At 57.2% G+C, this 27,124-nt stretch overlaps 2 protein-coding genes across 2 annotated transcripts in view; one reads left to right on the forward strand and one right to left on the reverse strand.

Moving 5' to 3' along the window:
- The first annotated feature begins 1,375 nt into the window (after window positions 1-1,375).
- Window positions 1,376-16,514, forward strand: HSD11B2 (hydroxysteroid 11-beta dehydrogenase 2). The gene is made up of 5 exons (XM_086758462.1): window positions 1,376-1,646; window positions 14,638-14,850; window positions 15,106-15,291; window positions 15,562-15,699; window positions 16,010-16,514. Exons 1-5 carry the CDS (start codon window positions 1,376-1,378, stop codon window positions 16,363-16,365), a joined length of 1,164 nt encoding a protein of 387 aa, XP_086614588.1. The 3' UTR covers window positions 16,366-16,514.
- Window positions 16,515-17,042: 528 nt separating this feature from the next.
- ATP6V0D1 (ATPase H+ transporting V0 subunit d1) overlaps window positions 17,043-27,124 on the reverse strand; it is a 35,848-nt gene continuing 25,766 nt past the window's right edge. The window contains exons 4-8 of the mRNA XM_086757935.1: window positions 24,244-24,323; window positions 20,464-20,541; window positions 19,703-19,879; window positions 18,784-18,861; window positions 17,043-18,425 (exon numbers count right to left, since the gene is read on the reverse strand). Of these exons, the coding sequence (XP_086614061.1) occupies window positions 18,264-18,425; window positions 18,784-18,861; window positions 19,703-19,879; window positions 20,464-20,541; window positions 24,244-24,323 (575 nt within the window). The 3' untranslated portion in view covers window positions 17,043-18,263. The remainder of the gene's footprint in view (window positions 18,426-18,783; window positions 18,862-19,702; window positions 19,880-20,463; window positions 20,542-24,243; window positions 24,324-27,124) is intronic.

The following is a 27,124-nucleotide window of genomic DNA, read 5'->3' on the forward strand; positions in this document are numbered from 1 at the left end:
TGGAGACTCAGTGAAATATTAAAGCAGGCGCTTAATAAAGCGAGCCCAGCGGCAGCAATTACCCTGTGTAATAAACCTGGAAAGGAGAGGACTTTGTCCCCCTGGCTGGGGCGGTGCAGGGAGCTCCTGCCAGCGCTCGGCGGAGGTGGCAGGGACCTGGCACACGGCGCTGCGCGGCAGGGCTGCCCTCGAGCCGCGCGGCACCAGCCTGGGCAAGCCAGCAGCTGAGCTTGCAGCACGGCTCACGCTGCTGCTTCCTGCCGGGAAGCTCTGCCCGGCACGGGAGCTGAGCCAAGCTGCGCCTGGCCCAACCGAGCCAAGCGGAGCTGTGCCGAGCCGTGCCAAACGGAGCTGAGCTGAATTGAACCGAGCTGAGCTGAGCCATGCCTACCTAGGCAGCATGATATCCTGACCCGCGCTGAAGTGAGCTGAGCTGAGCCGTGCCAAGCTGTGCTGCGCCTGCCTAGGCAGCACAACATCCTGACCTGGGCTGGGTTGAGCTGAGCCAAGCCGAGCCCAGCCAAGTTAAGCTGTGCCTATGTAGGTTGCACAATGTCCCAAGCTGTGCTGAACTGAGCCAGGCTGAGCTGTGCCTACCTAAGTGGCACAGCGCCCTGAGCTGTGCCATCCAAGCCATGCCTACCTCAGTGGCACAATGTTCCAAGCCGTGCTGAGCTGAGCCAGGCTGTAGATGGCATGATGTCCTGAGCCATCCTGAACCGAGCTGAACTGAGCTGTGCCTACTTAGGTGGCACAATGTCCTGAGCTGTGCCGAGCTGAGTCAGGCTGAGCTGAGCCATGTCGAGCTGAGCCTACCTAGCTGGCACAATGTCCCAAGCCAGGCTGAGCTGAGCCAAGCTGACCTGTGCCAAGCTGAGCCATACTGAGCTGAGCCATACCTGCCCAGGTGGCACAGTGTCCCGAGCTGGGCTGAGCTGAGTCAAGCCACGCTGAGCTGAGCTGTCCTGAGCTGAGCCGAGCTGAGCCATGCCAAGCTGAGCCATGCCTACCGAGGTGGCACAGTGTTCCGAGCTGGGCTGAGCTGAGCTGAGCCGTACTGAGTTGAGCTGTGCCTGCCCGGGTGGCGCAATGTCCCAAGCCGACCCGAGCCGTGCCCGCCCGGGTGGCCATGTCCCGGGCCGCGCCGGGCCGAGGACAGCCCGCTCCCCCGCCGTGCCCCGCGCCGCCCGCCCCCTCCCCGCCGCCCGGCAGAGGTGCGGGCCGGGTGCCGGCGGTGCCCGGTGCCCCGTCCGCGGTCCCGCTCGCCTCCCATTGGCGGGGTGGGCTGCGGCCCCGCCCCTCTCCCACCGCCGTGCGGTTATAAACGGGCGCGGCGGGGCCGGGCGCGGCGGTGGCGGTGGCGGCGGGGCCCGGGATGGAGCCGGGGCTGGAGCGCTGGGCGTACGGCGCGCTGTGGGCGGCGCTGGCCGGTAGCCTGGGGCTGCGGGCGGCTCGGCGGGCCCTGGGGCCGGGCCGGGGGCTGGTGCTGGCCCTGGCGCTGGTGGCCGGGCTGCAGAGCCTGTGCCGCGCCTGCCTGCCGCTGCCCCTGGGGCTGGCCCTGGCCGCCGCCGCCGGCCTGCTGCTGCTGTGGCGGGCAGGGCCCCGCCGGCTGCTGCCGGTGGCGGGCAGAGCCGTCCTCGTCACAGGTGAGTGCGGGGACGCGGCCTCGACGCCCCCTCCCCCGACGGTGCGGGGTTGGCGGGGCAGCGGGGCGTCCCGCGGGCACCGGGGCCGGTGCTGCGAGCGGGGTGTCCCCTCCCCTGGGCACGGCCACCAGCTCATCTTCTCCTCCACGTCCAAGCAGAACTGGCCGGGCTCTCCCTGCCCTCGCCCCGAAGCGAGGACACCTCGGCTCTGAGCGTCGACCACCGGCGCGATGCCGGGAGATGGAATGGGACACGTGGTGGGGCTGGCGCAGAGCCGCGCCACTGGTTTGGGAGCACCTCGGCTCTCCTCTCCTCCCCTCTGGAGCCGTGCTTGTTCTTAGAAAGCTTCTCCTGGCATCTCTAGAGGCTACGACGGAGCCAGCTACCCGCTGCCACTGCATCCAGAGCTCTGTCCTGGGAGCTGCTGGGGGCAAACGAGGCTGTTTCCACATCTTTGCAAGGGCAAAATGCTGCCCCGTGGGGATGTGCTGGGCTCCCAGCCCAGGCTTTGCGCAGCTCTGGCTTGGTGGCTGTGTTTCTTTAGGATATCTCAGCATCCAAGTGCTTTTTTTCCCTCCTCTCCGTCCTCCTGGCAGTGGGAGTGGAGGATGATGAAGGTAGCTGGAGGCAGCAGGTGCTTTGCTGGGAGACGATGGCAGCAGACACGGAGTGAGGAGGAAGCGCTGGAGCCAGGGTGGTTGTTGCCCCAAGTGTGCTGGGAGGGTGCTGCCGGCTCAGCACGGATGTGGAGGGGAGGGAAACCCGTGGACAGGACCTCGGCGGTGCTCCTGAGGATGGGAACTCGCATCCTGGTGGGAATGTCTGGGCTGGGCTTGGAGACTCCCAAGTCAGAGAACAGGGATTTGTGTGTTTCCTAGAAAACTTGGTCTTGAGATGGGGAGTCTCTGAGGGGGAGAGGTGTCCCCTGTCCAGCTTGAGGGGCTCCGTGGCGCCAATGGGAAGCTGAGGGAGATCTCTGCGGAGGAGGAAGCAGCTCAGAGGAGCAAGACAGCGGATGAATGAGTGATTCAACCGAGTGAAGGTCAAAGCAGCAGCGGGGCAGGGCTGCCTGGGGAGGCCGTGCCCCAGAGCCGTGCACTCGCAGGTGCCCTGTGGCACGCTGGGTCAGGCCAGCCCTGGCTCTGTGGCACTGCCTGTATAATTAGTGAGTCAGCGGCTGGAACAAGGTGTTCTTGCCCCGGTGCGTTGAGGTGACACCTCTGCAGCTCCGGTGTGTTTGCTCTCAGCTGTAAATACCTTGTGGTTTTACAGGTTCGAGGCGCAGCCCGTGGTGCGGGATCAGCATTTCCTTGCGGCTGCTCCGGCAGGTGCCTGCCGAGGGGCAGATGTGAGGGCTGCTCTGCCCACGACAGCATCCCTCAATTGAGTATTTGTGTGGTAATTAGCCTATTAACTCTGGACACCTCCTGGCAACTGGGTGTTGAGCATCTCCCATGGGAGCAGCCTTCTTGTAGAGAAAGGCAGTCTGGCCTTCCTCCTCTTGCCCGTGGGAAGCACAACACAGCAGAGGGAGAAGAACAGAGTTGGGTGTCTGGGGATGCTGGGCATTGGTGAAGGTCTGCGAGGTCAGGGACAGGGCTTCTGCCACACTGGTGTCGTGCTGGGTCTTGCAAATCAACCAAGAAATGCAATGAAGTCCCTTCGTGATGCATGGAGCAGCGCAGGTCCCAGCTCAAAACACTTTGGGCATCGTTTCCTCTTGTGTATACTTCTCAGCCAGTGGTTTAGTCCTGTGTCAGGGAGTGGCACAGGTTCAGTGACGCTCACCTGGAGCCAGGCAATGTGGCTGTGGTGCTGTTGTCAAGGGGTCCCAGCCCTTCCAGCTGCATGCTCTCCCAGACCCCTGGGGACCAGCCCCAAGTCACGCTCTGTGCGTGATGCTCCAGCCCCACGTGCTGGCTGGGACATCACTGGCTAGTCAAAACCTCGTTTATGGAAGGGGCTGAAGGAAAAGTAACCGTGCAGCTCGCTGGGAAGGTAGCAGGGCAGATGGGGAGCTGCTGTAGCAGCAGGGACTGGGAAGTTGTGGTGTTTCCCATCTGTTGCGGGTTTGCGTTTCTGGTGTTGCACATGGAGCAGGGATGGGCAGCTGCTTCTGCCAGAGGGGAGTGAGAAATGCTGCGGTCTCCCATAGTGCATCCCCTGGGCTAGCAAAGTAGGTGGCCACTAGTCCCTGCGGTGCTGTGTTTATCTACAGCTGCGACTTTGGGGCTCTTGCTCTGCATCCCAACTGTCCGGCTTTTCTGGGAGCGCGGCTCTGGCTTATGCAGCCTGGCAGGGGGCAAGGAAAGTGTTAATCCTGCCTTCCTGGGGAGGTCACAGCTGTTTGCGGTGAGGAGGAGGATGCCCTCCTGTGTGGTGTGGGCTGGGAGAGGTCAGCCCTGGGAGGATCGCTAGGATGAGGAGAGGAGCAGAGATCGGCAGCTGGGAGGGAGACAGCAGCCATCCCCACGCTGCCCTTGATGTGTTGTCCCAAGCCAGTCCAAAACTGCCTCGAGAACGAGCCCATGATGTGTTGCTTGTCTCCCCCATCCCCTTCCTATTGGGAATCGGTATAAAAGCGCTCCGGCCTCTGTAGCTGTGCAAGGCGGGGCTCTGCGAGAGCAGCCTGGGTGATGAGCTGCTGTTGCCTGGCCTCTCCAGATCCCGGCTGACAGCACTTCATGCGAGGTTAGGTTTTTGACTTGGCTCAATTTAGACGTGAGCCTAGATCATCCTTTGGTGCCTGCGGTCTTACTGGATGCCTGTGAGATTCGTCAGTTCCATGGACACCACCTAACACAACTGGTTTTAGGGTCTGGAGGGGGTTTTAGGGTGGCAGAGCATCACGGGGCTCAGCTGTGCAGCTGGACCAATCTGCCCTCCAACAAATCATCTTTGTTTAAACAAAACCTGTTGGCAGGTCAGGCTGCTCCAGCCCCAAACCTGCCATGTTCTCCTCTCTTCTCCTTCCGCACCGCGGGGAAACTGTGTTTTCTGGTGAGGCTCTCTTGTTACAATCGCATGCCCCATTAACAATCTGAAATGGGTCAGTGCTTCAGATCGTGTTCAAGGTTAACAGAGGTTTTGCAACTTGATCGCAGTCAAGCGGAGCTTCAACGTTTCCCATGGACTCAACAGATGTTGAAGCATCTGGTGACTGCAGCAGGATGGAGTGATTCAATCCAGATGTTGGGATTCTCGCTGTTCTGCTGTGAAGGTAGATCGCTTTCCTTGGCAAAAGAGCAGCATCGCTCCCGTCTGGACTTTGATGCTGTCTCTTAGACCTGTTTTCCGGCTAAATTGGGTGACTGGGAGATGTCAGGGGTCCAGACTTTGCGGCTGTTGAGTAATGCATGCTGGCTCCAGGATGGGCACAGCTGGAGCAGCAGCACGGCGTGCTCACAGCCTGTGTTTGCCGCTGAGCTTGCCAGCAGCCTTGCGATGCTCCACGCAGTGACACTGCAGCTCGGCACCGGCAGCTCCCGCTCTGCCTCTGGAGCCGGTGAACCAGCTGGGAGGCACCCGGGGTCTTCCCCAGGCAAAGTGCAGCCTGAAAATCAGTTAGTTCCCTGGAACTGCTCTGGTTTTTCCAGGATCTATTAAAAATTAACAGCAGAGGCAACTACTCCTGCAAGCTGAGGTGGTGAGGGGACAGGACCAAAACCAAACACCCGAACTCCAGCCCCGGTGTACAAGCAATCCCTGGCATATTTAAAGAAAAAAAAAGTGCAACATTAACTCTGGAGTTACAGGTTTTGCTGCTGGTTTCTGGGAGCAGAGCAGAAAACCTGCTTTTTCTGCCTCTTTGCAGGGCTGAAGCTCTCCCCCCACTCTCTCAGCAGCCCTCCATGGTTTTAGGATTCACCTTCTCCTGCTATGTTCCTTCAGAAGCAGGCACCTACCCCTGCTCACCGCAGATGTTTGGATACATACACTCAGCTTTTCCTCACTTACCTGTTAAATAAGCGCTTTGGAAGCCTGCTAATGACACAGACCTGCTGGGGTGGTTTTCTTAGCACCGTTACCCAAAAATGATGAGCACAGCTAATTAGGAGGGTAAGCGCCTGGAAGTTGCACGCTGTGGGAGCACAGAGTTGGTAGAGAAACCCAAGCTGGCTTGATTAGCGCTCGGGGTTATGCGGGGACATGAGAGCAACAAAGCAGAGACTTCCCTGCAGAAATGAGATTGTCAGATGGGAACGGATGCTTCGGAAGGAGAGAAGTGTAGGCAGTTGCTGCCCTCTAGTCCAATGAGCAGCACCTCTTTAATGAGGTCTGGGATTGTGTTACCCGCTGCCTCGCTGCCCTGGAGCCAAGATCCGCTTACGGCGGAGCTCTGCTCCTTTTGCTGCTGGTAGCACAGGGGTGGTGGACGTGCCCAGCCCGGGTTTTGCTCGAGCAGGGGTGTGGTTGCCTTCTCTGGGTGCTGGTCCAAAGCCCCAGCTGACCTGTGCAGGAGGAAAGGCTGCAGGGCTTTCGTGCCTCTTCACCTCCCAATGTCCACCCCCGGCCTGGATCTCAGATCTGAGATGCTGCTGTGCAGCCTGCAAGGTGGAAAATGCCGCCAAGGCCGTCACCCTCATGCTGTGTGTTGCTACCAGTATAGTTTGGGACTTTTTTAACCTTGCCCAGGATATGCCTGTTGCCTCCTTCTCCAGTTCCGCCTGGCTTCTCTGGTACATCCACTGTCTCCATCCCCGTTCTCCTGTCCCAGCCTGTGCGTGCTTCCACACGCAGCGCATCACTTCTGCTTCCTTCTGCCCTGGAGAGCTGCCAGCCCCTGAGCTTTATCGCCTTCCCTGTTGGGAGCTGGCTTCCCTGTCACACGTGGTGCTGTCCTGGGATTTGCTGCCTCTGAGGCTGTAATCTCAAACAGCAGTTTTCAGCTTTGCGGCAGCGTGGACTCTTGCTGGGTGGTTGGCCCTGGGGAGCCAGGTGGTGGGTGCTCCCCAGGCAGGCTGGGGGTGGAGAGGAGGGATGGGCTGGTGAGCTGAGGTCCTGCAGGAGATTCCTGCCCTGATCTCTTCTGCTGATGCTTTAAATGTCTGGCCTCTTCTTTCAAGCCTCTGTTTCTTCTGATGGTGGTGATCTTGTGCTGGGTCTTTCGGCTTCCACCCGACCTGCTCTTCAGCAGATTTGTGATCCCTCCCTGCTCTGTTTCTCCACTCTGATAGTCATACTCTAGTTTGGCATAAACATCACGCCGTGCACATCTGCTTCTCATGACCCTGCCCAATGACACTGTGACCAATGCTTGCCCCTCTCCAGGGTCTCAGTTACCAGATGGGGACGAGGTGTATAACCTGTGGTGACATCTGTGCCTCCTTCAGCAGCTGTGCTGGGCTCTACCTGCACTGTCCCCAGCCGAAGAGCCTGTGTGGGTGCTGCCCTGTGTGTTCTGTTTGGGCTATGTCCAAGCACATCAGCCTGGAGGGCCATCTTCATGAGATTTGGGAAAATGCACCAAAATAGTCTTGTGATATGCAAACTGAGCTGCAGGTGGAGAGTGAGGAGGGGACAACTTAAATCAGGTGCAGAGGGGGCTGATGTGGCCACGGGAGCCTAAACAGCTCAATGTATTCCAGAAACTCTCTTGGCTGGGGCTCAGTTGGTGCTCATTCAAGTGTTTTGCTTGGTTTTTAAAGAAAAAAAAAAAAAAAAACAAACCCAAGGTCCACATGGATCTGGAAGCTGCAAGAGAAAATACAGTTGGTGCAACTGCGGAGCCCATCGTGATGTGGGGATGGGCAAGGCTTGCACCCATTTTCCTGCCTGCCTGGGCTTGTGGCATGTGGTGGGAATCTGTTCTCGTGACAAGGGGAGCGATGAGCAAAGTAGAATTTGATCACCACAGTACCCCTGGACTTCTACAACTCCATTAAAACTGCCGTAGCTTTGTTGCGGTGCTGTGAGCTCTGAGCTGCTTGATGTGGTGATCCCCTGGGCTTGCTCTGGAGCTTTGGTTGGCACTGCCTCAGCCTGGCTTTGTCCCTGCTGGCACTGCCTGTCCCACTCCCCTGTGCCTTGTCCGCCTCCATGGTGTGGAGGGTGGGGTGGCACCTCCTCCTGGGTGGCAGTTCGGGGCTCTTCCACGGCTGACTTGACCCACCACGTGGCCAGAGGTTCTCCTAGTCCTGCGGTGGCTGTGGTGCTTTGCTGTCCTGGCTAGAAATACCTTCTCTGAGATGTCCTGGGTGGTGATGGCTCATGGTGGTCCATGTAGAAGAGCTAGTCTTCCCTTCTGCTTGTAGACCCTGCTCGTAGCAGACCTTAGGTTTGACCTTCTGCCTCTCCTTACTGGCTGCTGGGGCCTGGTGTGTCATCATGCGAGATGGATATGCGGCTTGGTGTTTGTCTGGCTTTCTGGGAGTCCCTGGGCAGCCCTTCTGCAGCCCAGGGGTGCTCCCAGCAGCTGCCCCAGCCATGGCTTTGCTGCCACCACCTCATTCCCCAGGAGCATCTTCAGTGCCACATGCCAGTGGTGGCTGATGGAGCTTTCCAGCTTCCCAGCCTGGCTCCCACCCGGCTTCTCCCTCTCCAAGAGCCCAGGCGGGTGTGTTACCAGCACCAGCTTGGCATCAGCACCGATCCCATCGAGCTGTCCCTGGGTTGTAGGTGTCCTTCCCAGCAACAGCTCTTACTGATGGATTGGTTTCGCGTCTTGCCGGCATCATGTTCCCGGTTCGCCGTGTTCCCTCTGAAGGTGATCATTAACCGGGTTATTGCCGCAGTTCTTCACAGCTTCCTCTTCGCAGGGGAACATCCATCCATCCATTCATCCTAGATTAGCTCTGATGTACAGGCTGTGCCCTTTCCCAGGCAGTGTCCTTGCTGCTGTCTTTTCCTTCTCATCCTTGCTGTGAGAAGCTCAAATCCTTGACTGCTGGCGTCTGGCTGCTCCTTTTGGGGACTCAGTCTCCCCTTGGTGGAGATGGCATCTGCTGGAAAATCCTGCCTGGACCCAGGATACAGTGAGTGGCCGCTTCTAGGAAATTCCCTGCGCCCTTTCTCTGCAAAACCCTGATGTGTCGCAGTGCTGCTGGGAGGAGAGGAGCTTCCTCCGCCCCGCTTGTTTGCGAGCCCTGGGCCGGTCCCCGCTGGCAGCGGCATCACTGCTGTTCCGGGCTGTCCTGGGCCCATTCCTCCTGCGACGGAGGAAGAGTCGGGTGCTTTTGCATCTGCTGACCTTACTGGTGCAAGCCTTAGGCTGAGCTTAACGAGTCTGGGTGCCAAGCTGCCTTCCCGAGAGCTGAAAGCCTGTGCTGAGGGTGACTGCAGGCTTGTGAGGGGATCCTGACCTCCTCCAGGATCTCACCAGGCACTGGCCTTGTGCGGGGGAAGGTGGCCGGGCTCATTTCTGTCCTGGCTGCACCAGGGCCGCATGCAACCTAATGAGCTCCCTGCTTCGTTAGCATCTGCTGCCCAGCTTTGGCGGGGGCGGGCGAAGGCATCTGGGTGCTTTCAGTGACGGGGAAGGCTGTGGCTCCCGACACCGATTTATCTTGCAGCTGCTCTTGCACCGTTGGGTCCCTGGTACAGATGCACCAGAGCCGGTGCCTGCTCCTGAGAAATGGGCTTTAATTCAGGAGCCGTGAGCGCTTCCGTGCCAGCCTCGGGGCTCCTTGTCATCTCTGCCCGGCTGCTCCCGGTTGTCTAGGCAGAAAATCAGATTTTCCCCTTCTCTTTGGTTCGTTAAGTGAAACGTATGGAGGTGATGGCGTGTGAGGCTTCAGAAACACCCGGCTAATCCCCTGTAATTCACACCATCTGGCCCTTGTCCCCGGCACAGGGAGGGGGCCAGGTCACCCGTGTACCCCCCTGCAGTGATGGACATCCCTGATTCTGCCTTCTGCCATGGTCCATGGGTCCTCCGGGGGGTTGAGGGGCTGCCTGGCCCCTGCCCCACCCCGTAGGACCCACTGGATGTGGCACTTCACCCTGGGCTGTGGGAGCTGTCAGCACCCCGGTCGGTCACCTCCCTCCCCTGCTGTGGGGGGGTCCCCGGGGAGCTGCATGTGCCCCCCTTGGTTCAGGGGAAGGGGGCTGAGGCTTTGCAGGGGTGCCCACCCAGACTGCTGTGCTGGGGGACTCCTGCATTGTCCCCTTGCTGGGGATTTGGGGGTAGGATTTAGGTCACCCCTGAAGGCATCTCCCTGGGTTTAATGTGATTTAATTAGGCTCATGGCTTCCCAAAACGGGGCGCTGAGGACCAGCACTGGGGCTGCTGTCACCTCCTGCCACCCTGAGCCCATCTGCCTGCTCCCAGGGGACTCTGTGGGGAGCGGGGACACCCCACTGCCAGCACAGCATGCTGCCGCAGGAGCCGCTGGTTGGGGTGCGGTTTCCTGTTGATGGTGATGTTGATGGCGGTGCCGCCAGCTGCAGTGAGGTGGGGTGGGGGCTACCGGTACCCCTGTCCGGCCCCACTGCCCCGGCCAGGCCTCGGGTGTGGGCAGGCGGTGGGTGATGGCTGGCTGGGGAGGCCAGAGCTGGCGAGCAGCCGGGGCGGCTCAGCTGCCATGGGCGCAGGTGCTCCTGCCATCCCCTCCCTCCCCAGCACCCTGCCAAGAATTTGTTCCCTCTCGCCCGGGACTGACATCACCCCTTTATCGCTCCTCACTCCAAACGTGCGCGGCATCCGGGAGACGCTGGCCGCAGGGCCCTGCCCTGCCCGCACGGCCCTTTGCTGGTGATTCCTCCCACCCAGACCTGCCCCATGCAGGGGATGCTCTCCCCAAGTAGCTTTTGGGGTGCCCCATCCCCTCTGATGCAAGCTTGCCCTGGGAATTCTCCTCCACAAGGTTCCCGTGGTGTTCCCAGGATGGAGATGAGGTGACTGTCCCCAAGGAGCTGAGCCAGGATCAGTCCCCACTCGGGTGCCCGGCGGAGCCTCCCCACGGCGCGGCCGGGATCAACCCCATCCCGCGTCCGAAGGAGCTAGATCTGAGGCGGCGGTGGTGAATCCTGCCGGGGCCAGAAGGCAACACCTCTGAGCAAAATGTCAGCCGTGTTTAGCTTGGCATCCTGGGCAGGATTTGAGCTCGAGCCTATGGAAACAAGCAGCTCAGCGTGTCAATCCGCTCGGCCTCGGCGCCCCAGCTTTCCTCTGGCTGACGGCGTCCTTGAGCCCTGTGCCGTCCCGGGGCTGGGAGGCTGGCGATCGTGGTGACAGCCCCGTCTTGGTGAGGCGGCTTGGACAGGGTGATGGGATGCACAGCCCAAAAGCTCGGTGCAGGAGGTGGGATTGATGTCCTGGGATTTGGGGAGTGGTAGCAGCACTGGTAGGGGCTGCATCCAGGCGAAGGTCTGCAGAGCTGGGGAGAGGACGATGCTGTTCTGGGTGTCCAACCCAGCTGACAGGCACCCGCCTGCCTCTGGGCTTGGCAAGAGATGGAGTGTCCCCAGAGGATGCCCCACGGCCACTGCCCATCCTCACCGGGTACCTGGGTGGCCCAGGGGAGCTGCTCCGGGGGCAACCTCTCTCCAGCTTCCGTGCCAGGGTCCCAGGCGTTGACCTGGCTCTTGGGGAGCTGCCGCTGCACCCAGGCACCCACCGGGCTCTGGGGGGCTTTGCAGCTGCATGGGGCTTCTTGAGCCAAGCTGTGCTTCTCCCTGCTGAGGTTTGTGCTGGTCCTCTCCCATTGTGCTTGGCTCAGGGATGAGGATGCATGGCTTGCAGCGTGGGGATGAGCACGCAGTTTGGGCATGAGGATGCTCACGGTTCAGGGTGAGGATACAGGGCTTGTGACTCAGGGATGAGGATTCACAGCTCCAGTGGAGAAGCTGCTTCTGTGCATCATCGTGAGCACCACGGATCTGTAGCAGCAACCCTCCACGAGTGCCAGTGGTGGGCAGGGGAGCAGGGGGAGGTGGTTTTGGTTTGGCAGCTCCTGGGCGGTAGCTGTGGTATCACCTGTCTCAGCTCTGCTCAGCAAACAGCGACGTTGATTTTGAGCGCGTATCTGTGCACGGTGGCCTTGGTGCCGGCTGCAGGAGCAGGGCGAATACCTGAGACAGCAAAAAGCCAGCGCCGTGCTGTGCCTGACTCACCCAAAAGAAATGTGTCCGCACCAAACCTGGACTGCAGCCTCAGCTGGCGGCACGGGAACCCGGCCCAGCTCCCGGCACGTGGCTGCGGAAGCTGCGGGCCGGCTGGCCGGGAGTTGCCGGGACGGCACAGCTCAGCTCCTCCGGTGTCTCTGCTTTCGCTGGTGACGGGAATCTCTGGGTGGTGGGCACCACAATGGAGATGCTGGAGGCTGAGGTTTGTTTGTTTTTTTTTTTTTCCTTGTTCAAGATGGGTAAAGCCAGGGCTCGTGCCAAAATCCCAGCGGAGGCTGGTATGCTCTGCTCCTGGGGGAGCCGCTGCGGTGGCTGGAGCTACTGTGGAGTTCCTGGGAATGGCTGCCGACACCCTGCTCCGGCAGAAGGCCAGCCGGCCCCCGGAGCAGGCGTTTGCCCCCAGTTGCCTGTGGAGCTCTGCTGGATTTTGCAACCCAGGCTCAGGCTCTGCTCTCCGGCTGCTGGCCCAGGGCCCGTGGGGGGATGCGATGGGGGGCTTCCAGCCGCCTGACGTCTTCCACCGTGCTCCCTGTGCCGGGTTTCTCCTGTGCTTGGTCTGACCATGATTCCTCCCGCCAGCACGGATGCAAAACCAGTTGGCAAGCTGGGAGCCGGGGCGGGAGGGAGCTGGCGCCGGCATCTCCTCGTGATGTAGCACACCCAGCGCCAGCCTCGTCGGGGCCATGCAGACTGGCCGGCTCCAGCGCTCCCCAAGCTGAGCCAGCCCCAGTGGCTCCCACGCCAGCCCCGGTGTGGCCAGTGGTTTGTGCGCTGGTAGCCACGGGGAGCGAGCATGGCCCTGGGAGAGCTGCCGCGCTTTGTGGCCACGTGTTATGGTCCCAGGGGGTTTAATTGTCCCTCCCTGTGCTCTTGGCTGTGTTTGAGCGTGGCAGCCAGGAAGCCGAGCAGCAATGGAGACCTTAAATAACACCAGAGCATCCTCGCCCTCCTGGCCCTGGGCCTCCTGCCAGCATCTCAGGCTTTTTTTTTTTTTTTTTTGGTATGTGTGTGTGAATAAATTCAAACTTCCGAAACAAACCCTCCCACCATCCTGCTCCTCTAAGGCAAAACAAACCCTGCCTGCCTCAGACGGCACGCGGCCGTGTTTGCTCTCCTTTCGCCAGGCTTGCCCGAAACAAGCCGGCGAGCCTGGCTCGCTCGGGTTTTTGGGATGTTTCCCGGTGTTTTGAGGCTTGGGAGGTGATGGGGAGCTTCGTGTTTGGACTGGAAGCTTTTCTTGCCGGCTGGGGCGGGAGCAGCGCAGGTAACCGTGTCCCGGTGGCGGGCAGCGTGCTGGCTGAGTCCGTGGCCACGAGCACTTTTCTTTTTACGCCTTATCTTTATTGCAGTTTTCTCCTGCCCTGCTGGGGAAGGCGAAATGCCCCTTATCTGGCCGGCTGCTGACAGCACGGCCTGTTCCCGGAGAGGGGAGAGGCGGATGTGCCGCGTCGGCAGCCCACGGCACCTTCTGCATCCCCTGCGGCACCGGGAGCGATGCCGGGGTGATGCCGAGCCACCATGCTGGGTGTTGCATGAGAAAGGGGGGTTCCTGCAGCCCCTTCCCGCCAGCCGAGCACCTCCGGGGTGTGCTACCGCTCTGGCTGCTGGCCACAGGCTTTATTGCGGGTTTCTGATGCAGCAATAAAGCAAAGCCCAGCTGGGAACTGGCCCGTGGATGCTGAGCCGAGGGTGGCTTAGCTGGCGCCCCGAGAGCTGGAGCCCGCAGTACCCCCATTCCAGCCTGGGGGTGCGGGAGCAGGGAGCCGCGCAGGGCAGCCGGTCCCCATGTCCACCCCAGGGCTGGCCAGACCCTGCTGGGAGGGCTCTGGGGTCTTGTGGGGGCCCGTAGAGCGGGCGGCGGTGTCTGGGGCCACTGTTGTGTCCATCCTGGGGTGGCTCCAGGCACCTGATCGGGCCCTTTCCCAACGGTGTCCCAAGGAGCACCCAAGGGTGCCAGGCAGGAGGGCGCAGGAGCCCTGGTGCTGCCCCTGCCGCGCTCCCCTGTTAATGGTTAATGTGTCCGGGCAGCGGCGGTGGCTCGAGCTCCCCGAGCTATCAGCGCTGCCATCGGCCCCGGGAACAGGCTGTACCTTGCTGCTGCTGTTTGTTTGCATCCTGGCAGCTCCACCCCAGCCACGGGCCCCGCTGCTGCGCCCCGTGACACCCTGCTCCCGCCTGGGCTGTCCCCCAGCCACCCCAACGGTGGCTTTGTGGGTGACAGTGTCACCTGCGGTGGCCCTGCTCCACCTGAGGTGGAGGAGATGAGGTTGGAATGGGCATGGCAGCTCCCCAGCATGGGACATCCCTGTCAGATGCTCCCCTAAAGGATGCAGGGTGGTAAGAGCAGACCAAGATCCCTCTTTTGTCCTCCCCTTTTTTAATTCCCTTGGCACCCCAGGAAAGGGGAGGGGGTGCTGTGCCTCTTGGTCACCGTTTTGGAGAAGTAAAAAGTATTCGGGAAAAGGGAGCATCTCCCACGGAGCCTTGTGCCAGCTCCGGCTGGTGCCTGATGGAGCTCTTGGAGAATATTTGTGGGGGTGATGCCTCCTGGCCCTTATCACTGCTGGGCTCTGGGCTGGATGAGCTGGCCCGGTGCCTCGCTGTGCCTGCGGTTTTACCTGCACCTTGCATCAGAGGCGCTCGGGATGATGGAGTTGCAGATAAGGGAGTGTTTTCTTCCTCCCATGTGCGTGTGATAGAGAGAAAACAGCAGCTCCTTGACCTGCGAGTGCCCCAGGGCATGGTCACATCCCTGGTGTGCCGGGGAGCTGGAGTAGGGCGGTGAGTCCTGAGCAGGGGATCAGTGCCGGGGGGGTTTGGTCCCTGGGGATGGAGAGGCAGAGGTGGGGGGGGGGTCTCTGGGGGCTGGGGACAGCCAGCTGGCAGCTGTCATTGGCCACTGCAAGGCTCCTCTCATCTCTTGCAGGCTGCGATTCGGGCTTCGGGCAGGCGACAGCGCAGCACTTGGACGCCATGGGCTTCCGGGTGTTCGCCAGCGTGCTGGACCTGCAGAGTCCCGGAGCCCAGGAGCTGCGCAAGAGCTGCTCGTCGAGGCTAACGCTGCTGCAGATGGACCTGACCAAGCCGGAGGACATCCAGCACGTCCTGCAGCACATCCAGGCTCACACCAACAGCACAGGTAGGAGTCCTTGGCACCTCCCGGGACCCCACTCAGCTCCCCAGGAGCCCAGCTTGCGGCCAGCGTGGCAGTGCCAAGCCTCCACGTGCCCCTCACCGTGAGCTGAATCCCTGTGGGCACCTGTGCCGACAGCCTCTGCTAACGGCTTGTTCCAGGGCATCTTGCAATTCCCATGTATGAGCTGGGGAGCAGGTGGGATCCCCCGGGTGGGGGTCCCCCATTCAGGTCACCTCTTCAAGCATCCCATCCCCGCAGGGCTCTGGGGCCTGGTGAACAACGCTGGCTTCAACGACACCATCGCCGACGCCGAGCTCTCGCCGCTGGGCAAGTTCCGCACCTGCATGGAAGTGAACTTCTTCGGCTCGCTGGAACTCACCAAGGGGCTCCTGCCCCTGCTCCGCTCCACCAGCGGCCGCATCGTCACCGTGAGCAGCCCCGCGGGTGAGCAGCCTGCCTTCAGCACGGCCCGTCGGACTCCTGGCATCCCGAGCTTGGGTGGGGGGGCAAGCGTCCCCACGGTGCGATGCGGCACCTGTTTCCCCTGCGCTCCTCTGCTTCCCACGCCAGCCACGTCAAGCTGCCACCCTAAACCCTTTCCTCGTGCAAGGGCCAGGAGCGCAGCCCTGAACAAGCCCTCCTGGTCCCTGCCTGGGCCCTACCGCACAGGCAGCTGCCTAAGACCCCGCTCACTCATCCTTTCCCTCCCGTAAGGTGACCTGCCCTTCCCCTGCCTGGCAGCCTATGGGGCCTCAAAGGCAGCCCTCAGCCTGCTCATGGACACCTTCCGCAGTGAGCTCCAGCCCTGGGGCATCAAAGTCAGCCTCATCCTGCCCGGCTACTACAAAACAGGTAAGAGAGTCAGCACCTGCTTCCTGCCTGCACCCGCGGGTAAGGGGCAGGTAACCCTAGGGAGGCAGGAGAGGTGGGGACGGAGCAATGGCAGGAGCCAGCAGTCAGGATGCAGCTTCTGAGCATCCCCAGTCACCTCCCTGGGGACAGTGGCCATCCTGTGGCCTTTGGGTTCCAGCTGGTGAGAGACAGGCTCAGGATCCTCCTTATCGGGAAGCTGGGAGGGGACTGGGAGCTGCTGGCACACAAGCCAGGGGGGTTGGAGGAGGGGGGCAGCCACGCAGCTTACAGGGGGGCCGCGTCCTCGCAGGGACGTGCAACCCTGCCTTCTGGAACCTGCAGAAGCAGCGGCTGGTGGCCAGCCTGCCCCAGGAGCTGCTGCAGGCCTACGGAGAGGACTACGTGGAGGAGATCAACCGCCAGTTCATCCAGTTCATGAAGGTGGCAGTGGAGGACCTCAGCGCGGTGGTGAACAGCATCACGGACGGGCTCCTGGCTCCCAACCCAGCCGTGCGCTACTACCCAGGGCAGGGCCTTGGGCTGATGTATTTCATACACCGCTACCTGCCCTATTTCGTCCGAGATTTGTTCTTGAAAGGATTCTTCATCAACCCCAAGCTGCCCCGAGCGCTGCGGCAAGAGCACAACGATACGAAGAAGGCCTGATCTCAGCCTGCATGGGGTCACAGGGCAGGAGCGAGCCTTCTCCCAGGATTTCCAAGCACACCAGCCCCCAAGCGTGCGCGCAGCCATGGGCGCCGCCCTCCTGCACTGCGGGGGACCAATCAGCACTAGACGTTAAAAACCAAATTGCTTTCCAAAATCAGGCAAACGCAGATCTATTTTCTATTGTGTGCGAATCAACGTTTTCTAGAGACCTTGGTTTTGTATTTTTTCTAACCATGCATCCTCCAAAGGGGCCGCCCCTGCCTGCCTCTGCGGCTCTGCACCACGGGCTGGGATGTACCTTGGGTGTTTCTCAGCTATCTGACATCTTCCTCACTGCTCTCGGAACTGCAAGCATTTGCGTCCGTCACCTCCTGGCAGGGTCAGGCCCAGGATCCTGTGGCCACTGCCGTGCCGGCCCCTGCCTTCCCGCCATTCCTTACACACTCCACACGCTCCCGGCAAGCGCAGGGGCTGAGGCTGGGCTGCACAGCTCTTCACAAGATGAACTACGTGATTGTCACTTTTTAAATAAATCTGTTCTTGATATGCCACTGGGCTCTGGCAGTCTTCTTCCATGGTGCAATATCAAATTCCCCGGGTAAGAGGTCCCGTGGCTGACACAGACTCCTCTTGGGGCTGTGGGAGCAGGCACCCAAGTAATCAGGAAAGTGCAGTGCAGTAGGCAGATATTTATTGGTGTAGACAGGAGGGGGTCACAGGATAACAAAAACACCTCAGAGGTGACCACAGCACAAGCTGGGGGAGAGCCGCTCTCCATCAATTCCTCCCAGCAGCAGCACCGAGCGCCATTTCCCACCAGCGAGGCTTCTCTGCTGTCACACCACCACAGGGCCTCTCCCAGACCGTGAGCACAAGCAAGAGCTAGCTGGGACACAGAGCAGCAAGGAGCGCGGCTGCCGCGCCACACCTAGGGCTTGGCTCCCACCCCCTGGCCATAACCTGGCAGAGTGTAGGACATCTCTGCCAACAGCTGCTCTCTGCAGTTGGGGGACACCCAGTGGAGCCAGTAACCAAGGGCTGCTCTGCCCACACGGCTCCACGGCAGTGCCAGTCTGGATGCCCCGCACCAGGGAGGAAGCTGTGCCTGCCTGGATTTACACCCTGAGGCAGCGCAGGGGTCAGCACCAGCTGCAGAGCCAAAGGAGCCTCGACTCTTGCATGGTGGTGAGAGTCAGCGCCAAGCTGAGGGGCTCCACGGGAGGAAGGAGCTCAGCCATGGAGGGAGCTGCAGGCCAAGGACACAGTGAGGCTGCACTAGTGCAAAAGCTGCTGGAGCGTGCTCTGCAAGCGCTCTGGTTCTGCCCTCACATTTCCACAGGCTCCCTCCCAGTCCTGGCCAGGGCTGCCCAGTCTCTCCCAGGTCAGGGTTAGCTACAGGGGGATGCAGGGATTGCACAGCAGCATCAGCTACGCTACAAATGACGCTCAAACTAAATCTCATGGGAACAACACTGACTAGGAGGCGTGCAGAGCGCTGACAGAGAGCACCTCCAGCCATCGCAGACCTGACGTGCTCCTCTGCAGCAGTGGGAACCCCTTGGAGGCAGCAACTCCCCGGCTGGTGCTTGCTCCACGAGCACAAGCGCATACAGCAGATTAGTACAGCAACACGGGGACTGAGATACACAACAGGAGGCGTCCCTCCTGCTACACAGGGCCAAGCCTGTGCCACTGGTCCCTGCGGACCCCTCACGACACACACAACTCAAACTTCAGCTTGTGAATAATTTAACTAGCGACTATACAGTTTCCTCATCTGAGCCAGTTCCACAGATGGGACATCCCTGGAGTCTGGGCAAGGGATAACTCAGGGAGTTAGACAGGGATCCCTCCAGACTCCAGGGGCAGGAGGGTTGGACAGGAGCAGAGCAGGGTTAGAAGATGGGAATGTAGTTGTCGATCTTGGTCCTGTGCCGCTGAGCGATGCACTCTGCGATCCACACAATGTTGCGGCACTCCTGCTCCTTCAGCTTCACGAAGGCGTAGAAGACTCCAAAGTGGAACTGGTTGAGGAAGGCCAGCTTGTTTAGCTTCACCTGGGGAAAGCCCAGAGGAGGACACGTCACTTGCCCACCTCAGATGTGAGAGGCTGGTCAAGGCAAGTGTGCAGCAGCTTGGGAGGTCCCACGACTTTCCCAGCAGGCCGGGGTCTCAGCACAGGTGTCCTGCTCTGCACCTCTCTAGGTCCTCAGGGTGGCTCTAACCTACAGCACGTGGCTCAGGACAGGCTCTGACAGTTGAAGGGGGAAATATTTATACCCTCATGTACTGTGAAAATCCTCCTCCCCAAAATCTGTTCATCCACATCACTGCTGACACGGCAGCAGACAAGCTCGCGGCTACCTTAAGCTTTGCGAATGGCACAGGGAGGCAAGTGTCTCAGGGCTGACTCACCTCATGCTCAAAGAACCTGTCTTCAAGGGTCTTGTCTCCAGGGTTGCTGCCAGCCCCTTCAAACAGCAGCTTGTACTCCTGCAGGAAGACATCACAAGAGGATATACCCAAACCCCAAAGCCCTCCAAGCTCCGCAGCGTTCCTGGGCCCCATACACCACACAGACACCGCAGCTGCCATGCCAGGTCAGCAGAGGACACAGAGGCCAACAGTCTGCCCCGTGCACACAGGAGCATTGGCAAGGGGATGCTGCTGAGGCTGCACTGCACACACCCTGGCTGAAAGGCAAAGAAAGCTTTTATTTCATCTGTGAGCTTGTCCGGCCAGATACCCTACCCACTCTCTGAAATGTGCAATTCTCAAAGCTGCATCATCGCTTGGAGTGTGCAGGGAGGATGCACCAAGTACAGACCCCTCCACGTACAGACCAGAGTGTCTTGGTAAGGTCCCTGCGCCCACAAACACTGGCTCACGCCCCAGCTGCTTCTGCAAGGGGACACCGAGCTCTCCGACTCTAAAGAGGCCCCCAGCCATGCACAAGAGCAGCTTAAGGATCCCAGTCTGTCCTCCCAGGACAGCCATCTCCTCTGCGACTGAACCAGAGCTCAGTGTGACCCACTAGGGCTGGAGATGTGGCAGACCACTTCTCACAACCAGAACAGGCGCTCACGGCACGCCTGGTTTCCCTATCACCACTGCAGCGACAGCCACCACTAACAAGCCAACAGCATCCTTGGCGCAAGAGCTCCAAAAGTCAACTCCACCTTGGCCAAGAAGAACACAGGGCCAACTATAGCAGCAGAAAACACGGCCCCCCACCCCAGGCTGCCAATCCACAAGTTCCTCCCATCCCCAAGAAGCTCTGCTCCAGAGCAAGTCCTTGCACCAGTCCCCACAGCCCTCACCCTACAGCACTCACAGGGTAGTAGTCAGCAACATTTTTGACTTGTTCGTAGTCATCTGCTCTGGCCAGCTGAGCCAGGCCCTCAGGGTAGAGCTTGCCGCAGTGTGGGAACAGCTTTGCTCGGTCCTCCTTGGACAGCTCGGTACCAAATGAGTTAATGGTGATAATGAAGGCCCTCCGGTCAGCTTCAAACTGTGGGAGAAGAGTGATTAACTTTGGGATGCAGCACCTTTGTCAGAGGCCAGCAGATACCGACGCTGCTCTGAACAGAGCCACATCAGCGGGCAGCGTAAGCAAGTTGCCTGGGACACACAGAGCTATCTGGTGTCCAGCCAGGGCAGGCTACATGTGCAGGCTCCCAGTATGCCCAGTAGCTGATGCCTGGGGAGTAGTTAGGTGAGGAAATCCCCACTCCAAGCACAAGTCAAACCACTGAGCAGAACCCTGCCCAGGTCAAGGAGTCTCTCTCACCTACTGCTCCTGAGCCCTGCACATCCCACAGCGAGCCTTGGCACAGAGACAGGCCACGCACTGAACAGCTCTGGTTGTTCTCCTGCTTGTTAGCCATGGGAGAGGTCAAGATCAGGACTGGGGAACCAAACCTCTCCAGAGTCATGTGCAGGCAGTGTTTTCCTAGGTCTCCCAGTATACCAGCAGAATGTGCATGGGGATGCTGAAGAACATCTTTAGCATCCTTAATGCTGGCAGGCAAGCTGGGTCTGAGCACAGAGCAACAAATGGCAATACCGTCCAGCCACAGGGGTTTCCAGACCTACCTCCAGGATCGGGCACATGGCATCTGCTGTAGTACCTCCCAACACCTTGCAGAACTTGTAGAAGGACTCCAGGTAAGCCTGGAAGAGAGAGGGTAGATGAGCACTCTTCTACACAGTTTCACCTACTGCCCCATGGGGCCATTCAGCAGGGGCAAACAGCACACAGCGATGCTACCACATGCTTTATAACACAGCACGGGCACTCTCACCCCACGTGAACTCGGATGCCAAGCCCAGACGAGGGTCAGGGCTTCCCCCAGGGGCTGGAGACACGAAGTGTTGTGGTTGAGTTTGTGGAAGTGACTGCATGAGCCTACTGCAGGCAAGATCCCCAGGCAGCAAGGTTAAAGCCTATTTTGCTTCTTTGAGTTGTCTAACTCCAAAGCATTTGCTGAAGTCTCACATGGTCTTCCTGACCTCACTCTGGCCCCCATAAACATGCCAAGCCACACAACTGTAGCTGCAAGACCTACGCTCAGAAAGTACTGCTGTGTAAGCAGAGTCAAGAGATGAGACAGGACATCTGTGAAGGAAACTAGCCATTCTCTGTAATTCTCTTTTTCACACTGCAGACGCTTGGTCTCCATCCCAACTGGAGCACTGCAGAAAACACATAAGGCTAGGCACAGCTACGCTGCCTCCAGGAAACGTAATCCTTTGTGGAGATGTACCGTAATCCAGCTGGAAGATGACTGTATCTCCCAGGGGAAGCCCATGAAGGCAGCGCATGGCTAAAAGTGCTGTTCAGCAAAAACTTTCTTAGCAGAAGCCATCATGTGATAAAATACCTCCCTGGACAGAGAGCTGCAACCAGGACCACTTAAAAGGGATGGAATAAAACGATGCCAAGATACCACAAATCTCTGCTTTGTCACAACTACTCCAGGACTGAAGATGGACCAAGAATGCAGGTGTTGGACATCCTCAGCCTCTGCACTAGGGAAGCACCTGGATTACTGCGTTCTGTAAATATTTGTTACTGCACAGCTCAAGAGGACGCTGCTGGGTGAGCATCACACTTCAAAGAAACATCATCTCCAGCACTCACCACTGCTCAAGTGCAGGAGAGCGCAGAGCATCTGTCTGTAGAGTCACCGCAGGAACAAGGACGCAGATAACACACACAAATCGAAAGCTTTAGAAGTAAAAATAGGCAAACTCAAATATCCAGGACGGAATGAGGATCCAGTGTCACAAACACCATGGAAACAGAGACTGTAAAGCACCTGCACTGGGTGCCGTACCCTATGGACCCCTCTGCAGATGACAGCAATTTACAGAAACTCTCCAGCATCCCGAAACGCTTATCCCAGAAATAGTAGTCTCTTCACATTTAATAATCCTTAATGGACTTTTACTTCCACAAACCCACACATTTACCCTCTGCCTCCTGCTAGTCTCATTTGTCTGTCACATCCAGCCTAAAGGGAGACCTGTGGCCTGTCCATCCATGTTGACTTCTCCAACACTATTTGTGGTTACTGCCACAGCTTGGATTCACTCCTCTTCCAGGTGAGGAGTCCCAACCGTTTTTGTCATTTCCCATACAGAAGTCATTGAACCCAAGCCTTTAAATGTCTCCTCCTTAGCAGTTTTTCCTGTTCATATTCCGAGATGAACGAGGAGAGGAAAGAGATAGTGTTCAGGACAAATGCACTACAGATGTACACAGCAGCACAGTAATATTTGTGCAGTTCTCTGCTTTCCTGCTGTTGGAAACAGATTGCCTTGTAGAGACATGCTTGCTTAGGTCAAACATAACCCAAGACTCCATTTAGTAGCAGAAAGGAACAAGGAGACTCTCGCTGTACAAGCAGAGCTAGGATTACCTCCTTGCCTCTCCCATACACCACTCCACATTTATCTGCCTGCTACATTTTATTGCCCAGCCACAAAGCTCCTTCAGCTGGCTCCTACAAGAAGGTTGCCAGCAAAGGCCAGCAGTCAATCGGCTTCACTTCAACACATCCACTAAAGAGGTGGAAAAAAGAGTAAGCAATGAAGATAAAAATGCCAGCACATCTCCATTGCAGGACTCCACTGCTGACTGTCCCCTACGCTAAGAGCTGACCACTTACTCTTAACCTCTGCTCCCAATTTTAACCATATTTCCACTTGAGAACCTTCTCACTTGTCATTGCCAACAAGAAGCCTTGTAACTGCTTTCCACCTATGAATCCTGCTCAAACCTTCTATCTATATGCTCGCAGACTCCTTCAAAAAACCTCAAGTAGTTCTGAGACGCAGGCAGCCATCCCAGGCATCTGTCTGCTCTGTTCCTCAGAGCAGCTCTGTTCAGATTTCAGACCAATTTGATTTCCCTCATGTGCCTAGGAAGACCTTTTGCATTGTATTATACATTTTCCAGTCCTTGGGGAGAGAGGTAGCTTCAAGTGGGAGTCTGTGAGCAGCAATTACCTCTTTCATCCTTGCATCACCGTGATTTCTTACTGACAGAGCCCCTATGCTCCCTGGGGGATGCTCTTTAGCAAGAACCAGTCCCAGCACACACCAAGGTATATCAGGCATCTACGCTTCAATTTGGGGGTAGGAAGAGCAGAATGCAAAGAAGTATCAGGCCTCAAAAAGGAGGCTGAAAAGGACATGGCAGCTGGGACCCAAGGAGAAACCCCTCCCACAACCTGTTTGCCCTATGCTCACTCCACTCCCTGCCTTCCCCCATCTGCTTCATCTCAACACAGAGATCTGCACCCTGCAAAAGTGCAGGTATTTATGCGTACAGGCATACCTCCCCCCATTACAGCAAAAGACCAGTACATGCCAGAGGCCACACGCAGCTGGGCATGACTGCCGACACGCAGCTCCTTCTCCCCTCCCTTTGCCTTCTTCCCTTCACGCCTGATCTGTTCTCTGCCTCTCCAAACAGGCCCCGGCTTCCTTGGGAAGTGGAGGTCACACTGACTGTAGGCTGGCTGCGACCAGCCGAAACAAGGTTGGCAGATACGATCTGCATCCCACCCTTCATCCAGAGAGTGGAGATGGAGCGATAGCCACAGCCTGCACATAAACACATGCTTTTGTCAGCTAAAACCAGACAGGGCCTGCAGAGGAGGCAACAGCTCCCTGTGCAGGCTCAGGTCAAGGAGATCCTTAGCCCCTCCACATCCCTGTGCCTGCAGGACTCCTCCACCCCCGCTGTACCCTTCACACTGCTCTACCAAGAGCATCTAATCCCAATCACGGCCACTGAAGGCTTGAGCAGTCTGCTGCAGGCTCTTCTGAAACAGCTCCAGAAAGAGAGCCAAGCCCATGGAAGTCCTTCAGCCAAGTTTAAGATCAAGCCACTTTAGCCCTTTGAATGCAGTTAACTACACATCTAAACTCGTGCGGTTAAGGAGCAGCCTTCTCCTGCCTGCCTGGGGCCTGAGGAAATTTATTCACAGGCATAACCTGTGCAAAATCTCTTGCACAGACTTTTGACAGCCTGATAGCTCAAAAAGAACCCCCGACTCTGCCTAGCTCTGGTGCCCTGACTCTGCAGAGCTGGGTGGTCAGATGTCAGGCTCTTCCAAGAGCACTATCTTTACTTTCCAATGGATGCAACTAGCTCTTGGTCACGTTTACTCTATCACCACTCCAGGGAAGAAAAAGAGAGAGAAAGCAAAATTATCTTTAAGTCTACTCCAAGAGGAAAATACTCCCTAGTCTTTGGTTGAAGAAAGCCAGGCTAGGTTGGAGCTCCTGACCCAAGACAGAGCTGTAGTCACACCAGGAATAAACAAGGAAATTAACATCTCTTCCCCTTCCCTTCCCATTTACCTTATACAGCGTGTTTCGAATTATTTCAATGTTCATTTCATCCAGGTCCTGTTCAGATATGCAGTCTTGGAAGAAAGCAGCTGAAAAAGAGCCACAGACAGAGTTAGCAGATGCCCAGCATTTTCCAGAGTCCTCAACAACACCAGGCAGAAGCACACCCTATGTTGAGCTTGTCCCTCCTAGGTCTGGCCCTTATCTTCAGCAGCCACCAAATTGCCATGACTCAAAACCTCAGGCTCCACCATGGCTCCCCAGGCCACAATCATTTTGGGGGCTCTCACATGAAAGTCTTTCTTCACCCCTTAGTTCTATGATTTGGTTACCAGCCTATTCTCAGCAGAAATTCTCAGCTCTAGCCCCCAGCATCAGTGCCAGAGCAGCCTGCATTTAAAAATAAGCAAACCCCAAACTGTTCCCAGCACCAGGCACTCAGAGGTGACAAGACAGCTTCTGAATTACCTGCTACTGCATGGCAGCAGGGCTCAGGGCTTGCAAAACAGCAGCTAGCCCTGAGGAAGCTGGTGCTTCTTCCTCCTTCTCCAGTATCTTAGCTGGATTAAGGGAGCATGGGGATGCCACAGCTCCTGCAGCCCACGATACTCATGTTTGGAGTCAGGAGCTGTTTCCCCTGGTCAGGTCTATCACTCCCGTTCTCCACTTCTTCCCAGGCCTTTTATTTCTCCAGCTGGAGGTAAGCAACAGGAGGCAGGATGAACTAGTGTACTCTGGTAGAAAGCTCAGCCCTACGTGCTCTGCCAGAGTATCTCTGAGAGGGAGTTTGAGAAGTTGTTGCCACTGAAAGAGCAGAGATTTCAGACCTTACACAGGGTACTGCAAGCTGCAGATAAAGATGAGTCTTGTACATCTAGAGTAATATAAGGCTCTTAGTATCGCTCACTTGTTAGCAAGAGCACAATAAAACCCATTGAGAGGACTTTTATGATTTCTACAACTCTCATTCAGCAACCAACTTTGCTGAATTTGCTACAAAGAGAAATATGATCTCTCCCAGCTTACGCAGTCGAGCTGTGGGTAAAGGACACTGCACTCATGCCGAGAACTGACCAGTGCTCTGCTTTGCGTGACAAACCATGTACAATGCAGGTTCACACCTCTGGCGTGCATCACTTTTATAGCAAGAGCTCTCTGGCACGGAGAGCAGCCACACTGTGGGTCTAGGAAGTCCTGAACAGGGCTTAAGCCCCCCGGAGGTTTCTTTGCAACAGCATCAGAGACTAATGCCACGTAGCTGGAGGAGCACTGCTCCCTACAGTTGGCAAAAATGAAAACAGAGTGCGCCAGGACTGGTTTTCACTGCAGGACTCACTGGCTAGCCTAGATAGCTAAGCAGTGGCTACTTCAGAGTAGCAGAGGAATGAGAACACAGCTATTTCAGTTTTTGGCCCTCCAATATCCCCAATTAGGCTAACAGCAAGTCTTATTTTGCCCTGCTAACCTATGAGAGCCATTTGGGGTTAAGCATTCCTACCAAGCCACGTAGCTACTCAAGTACTTTTAGGAGATAGAGCTGCTGTTTCTTTGCGTGTGGTCACTGGAAAGAGTGCAAGTTAAACAACTGCAGCCTGCACGCCTGCTTGTTTAGGCAACACAGCTACTCCCCACGTTGTTCTGCTGAAGCAGTGCCACACTAGATGGTATACAGCCTCAAGGGCACGGCCAGGGCAAGGGTCTGAAGATCTCAGCCTAGCCAGGGCAGAAGCAGGCTAAGCTCACTCACATACAAGTGCAGGAATGCAAGAGACAAAGACCCTCAAGTGGCAGCCTTGTCCAGAACCACCTCACCAGTGTAACAGGGCGTTTTCACGTCACACACAGCTGGAAGTTTTAAGCTCTCTGAGAACTAATGTCTTTGAAATACTTGGTTCTATCTTATTCCCCAAATGGGAAGGTTCCTGCTTACTTGTGAAGAAGATTTTCATCTCTCACATCATCCCTAGAGCGGGCTCAACTGAGCTGTATGTAGAGCCTCGGTTCTCCCGCTGCGTTGTTGCCCTACCTAGCAGCCCAGATCTCTTGAGACATGTTTTCCCTCCTTTGCTGGGATCTATCTGGCAAGTCATTTTTCCATGACAGCTACTTCATTTGCCCCATTATTACACAGAGCATTTGCAAAAGCACTTTCAGTTCCAAAACCAACTATTTCTATCAAAGACAATATGATGACTTAGAGTGTTTTGTTCTTTCTAGCAACCCCAAAAGAATGATTAATCACTGACTCAGGTGTACCTCATTACATTTTTGCCCACAAAGGAAAAGTTCCCTGTGACTACCTCTCCTACTACTGGAAAAGTCTTCCATATTTTCTCCAGAACCACTTATTACACCTTTTTTTTCTTTAAAGAATGTATCTGTCTGACTAGCTGTTCATAAGACACTTGGGTGTAGTGTTACGTGTCTCCTGGTCAAGGCCTGTAGCCTTGAGACAGTACAACCCACTGCAGGATCCTGATATAAAATCAGTTTCAAAAGGCTTCTGGAGATTCAGTTTGGGTTTGTGTTTTTTTTTTTTTTTTTCTGTTGTTGCTTGAGGGTGTTTTGTATGTAAAGAGCTTTCCTTGCTCTAGAGCTAATTTTATCAGTCTCAGAAAAAGATTACGAATGTGCAGATCTCTATATTATCTTTAAAAATTGCTTAATGGTCCAACTAAAAGTGCTGGAAATTCAGTGCCTCATTCCAGCAACAGACCTGATAGTCCTTCACTAAGGAAGCACATGTGCCACATGATCCATGCCAATTATTTAAAAAAAAAAAAAAAAAAAAAAAAAAAAAATCACATTGTCAAAGAACTCTCAAGCTTTCTCCTTCCACCCTAGTTTCAGGTCATAATTCCCAGAAGAGCTGGTAAATATCTAGCAGATC

Source organism: Chlamydotis macqueenii, chromosome 13 (assembly GCF_036417535.1).
Source record: "Chlamydotis macqueenii isolate bChlMac1 chromosome 13, bChlMac1.mat, whole genome shotgun sequence".
Lineage (NCBI taxonomy): Eukaryota > Metazoa > Chordata > Aves > Otidiformes > Otididae > Chlamydotis > Chlamydotis macqueenii.

What these genes read in the sequence shown, in the direction of transcription:
- HSD11B2 (XM_086758462.1), top strand. Translation starts at nt 1,376, where the DNA reads ATGGAGCCGGGGCTGGAGCGCTGGGCGTACGGCGCGCTGTGGGCGGCG. An exon ending in CACCGTGAGCAGCCCCGCGG is followed by an intron (nt 15,292 to 15,561) that starts GTGAGCAGCCTG and finishes CCCTCCCGTAAG; the next exon opens with GTGACCTGCCCTTCCCCTGC. An exon ending in GCCCGGCTACTACAAAACAG is followed by an intron (nt 15,700 to 16,009) that starts GTAAGAGAGTCA and finishes GCGTCCTCGCAG; the next exon opens with GGACGTGCAACCCTGCCTTC.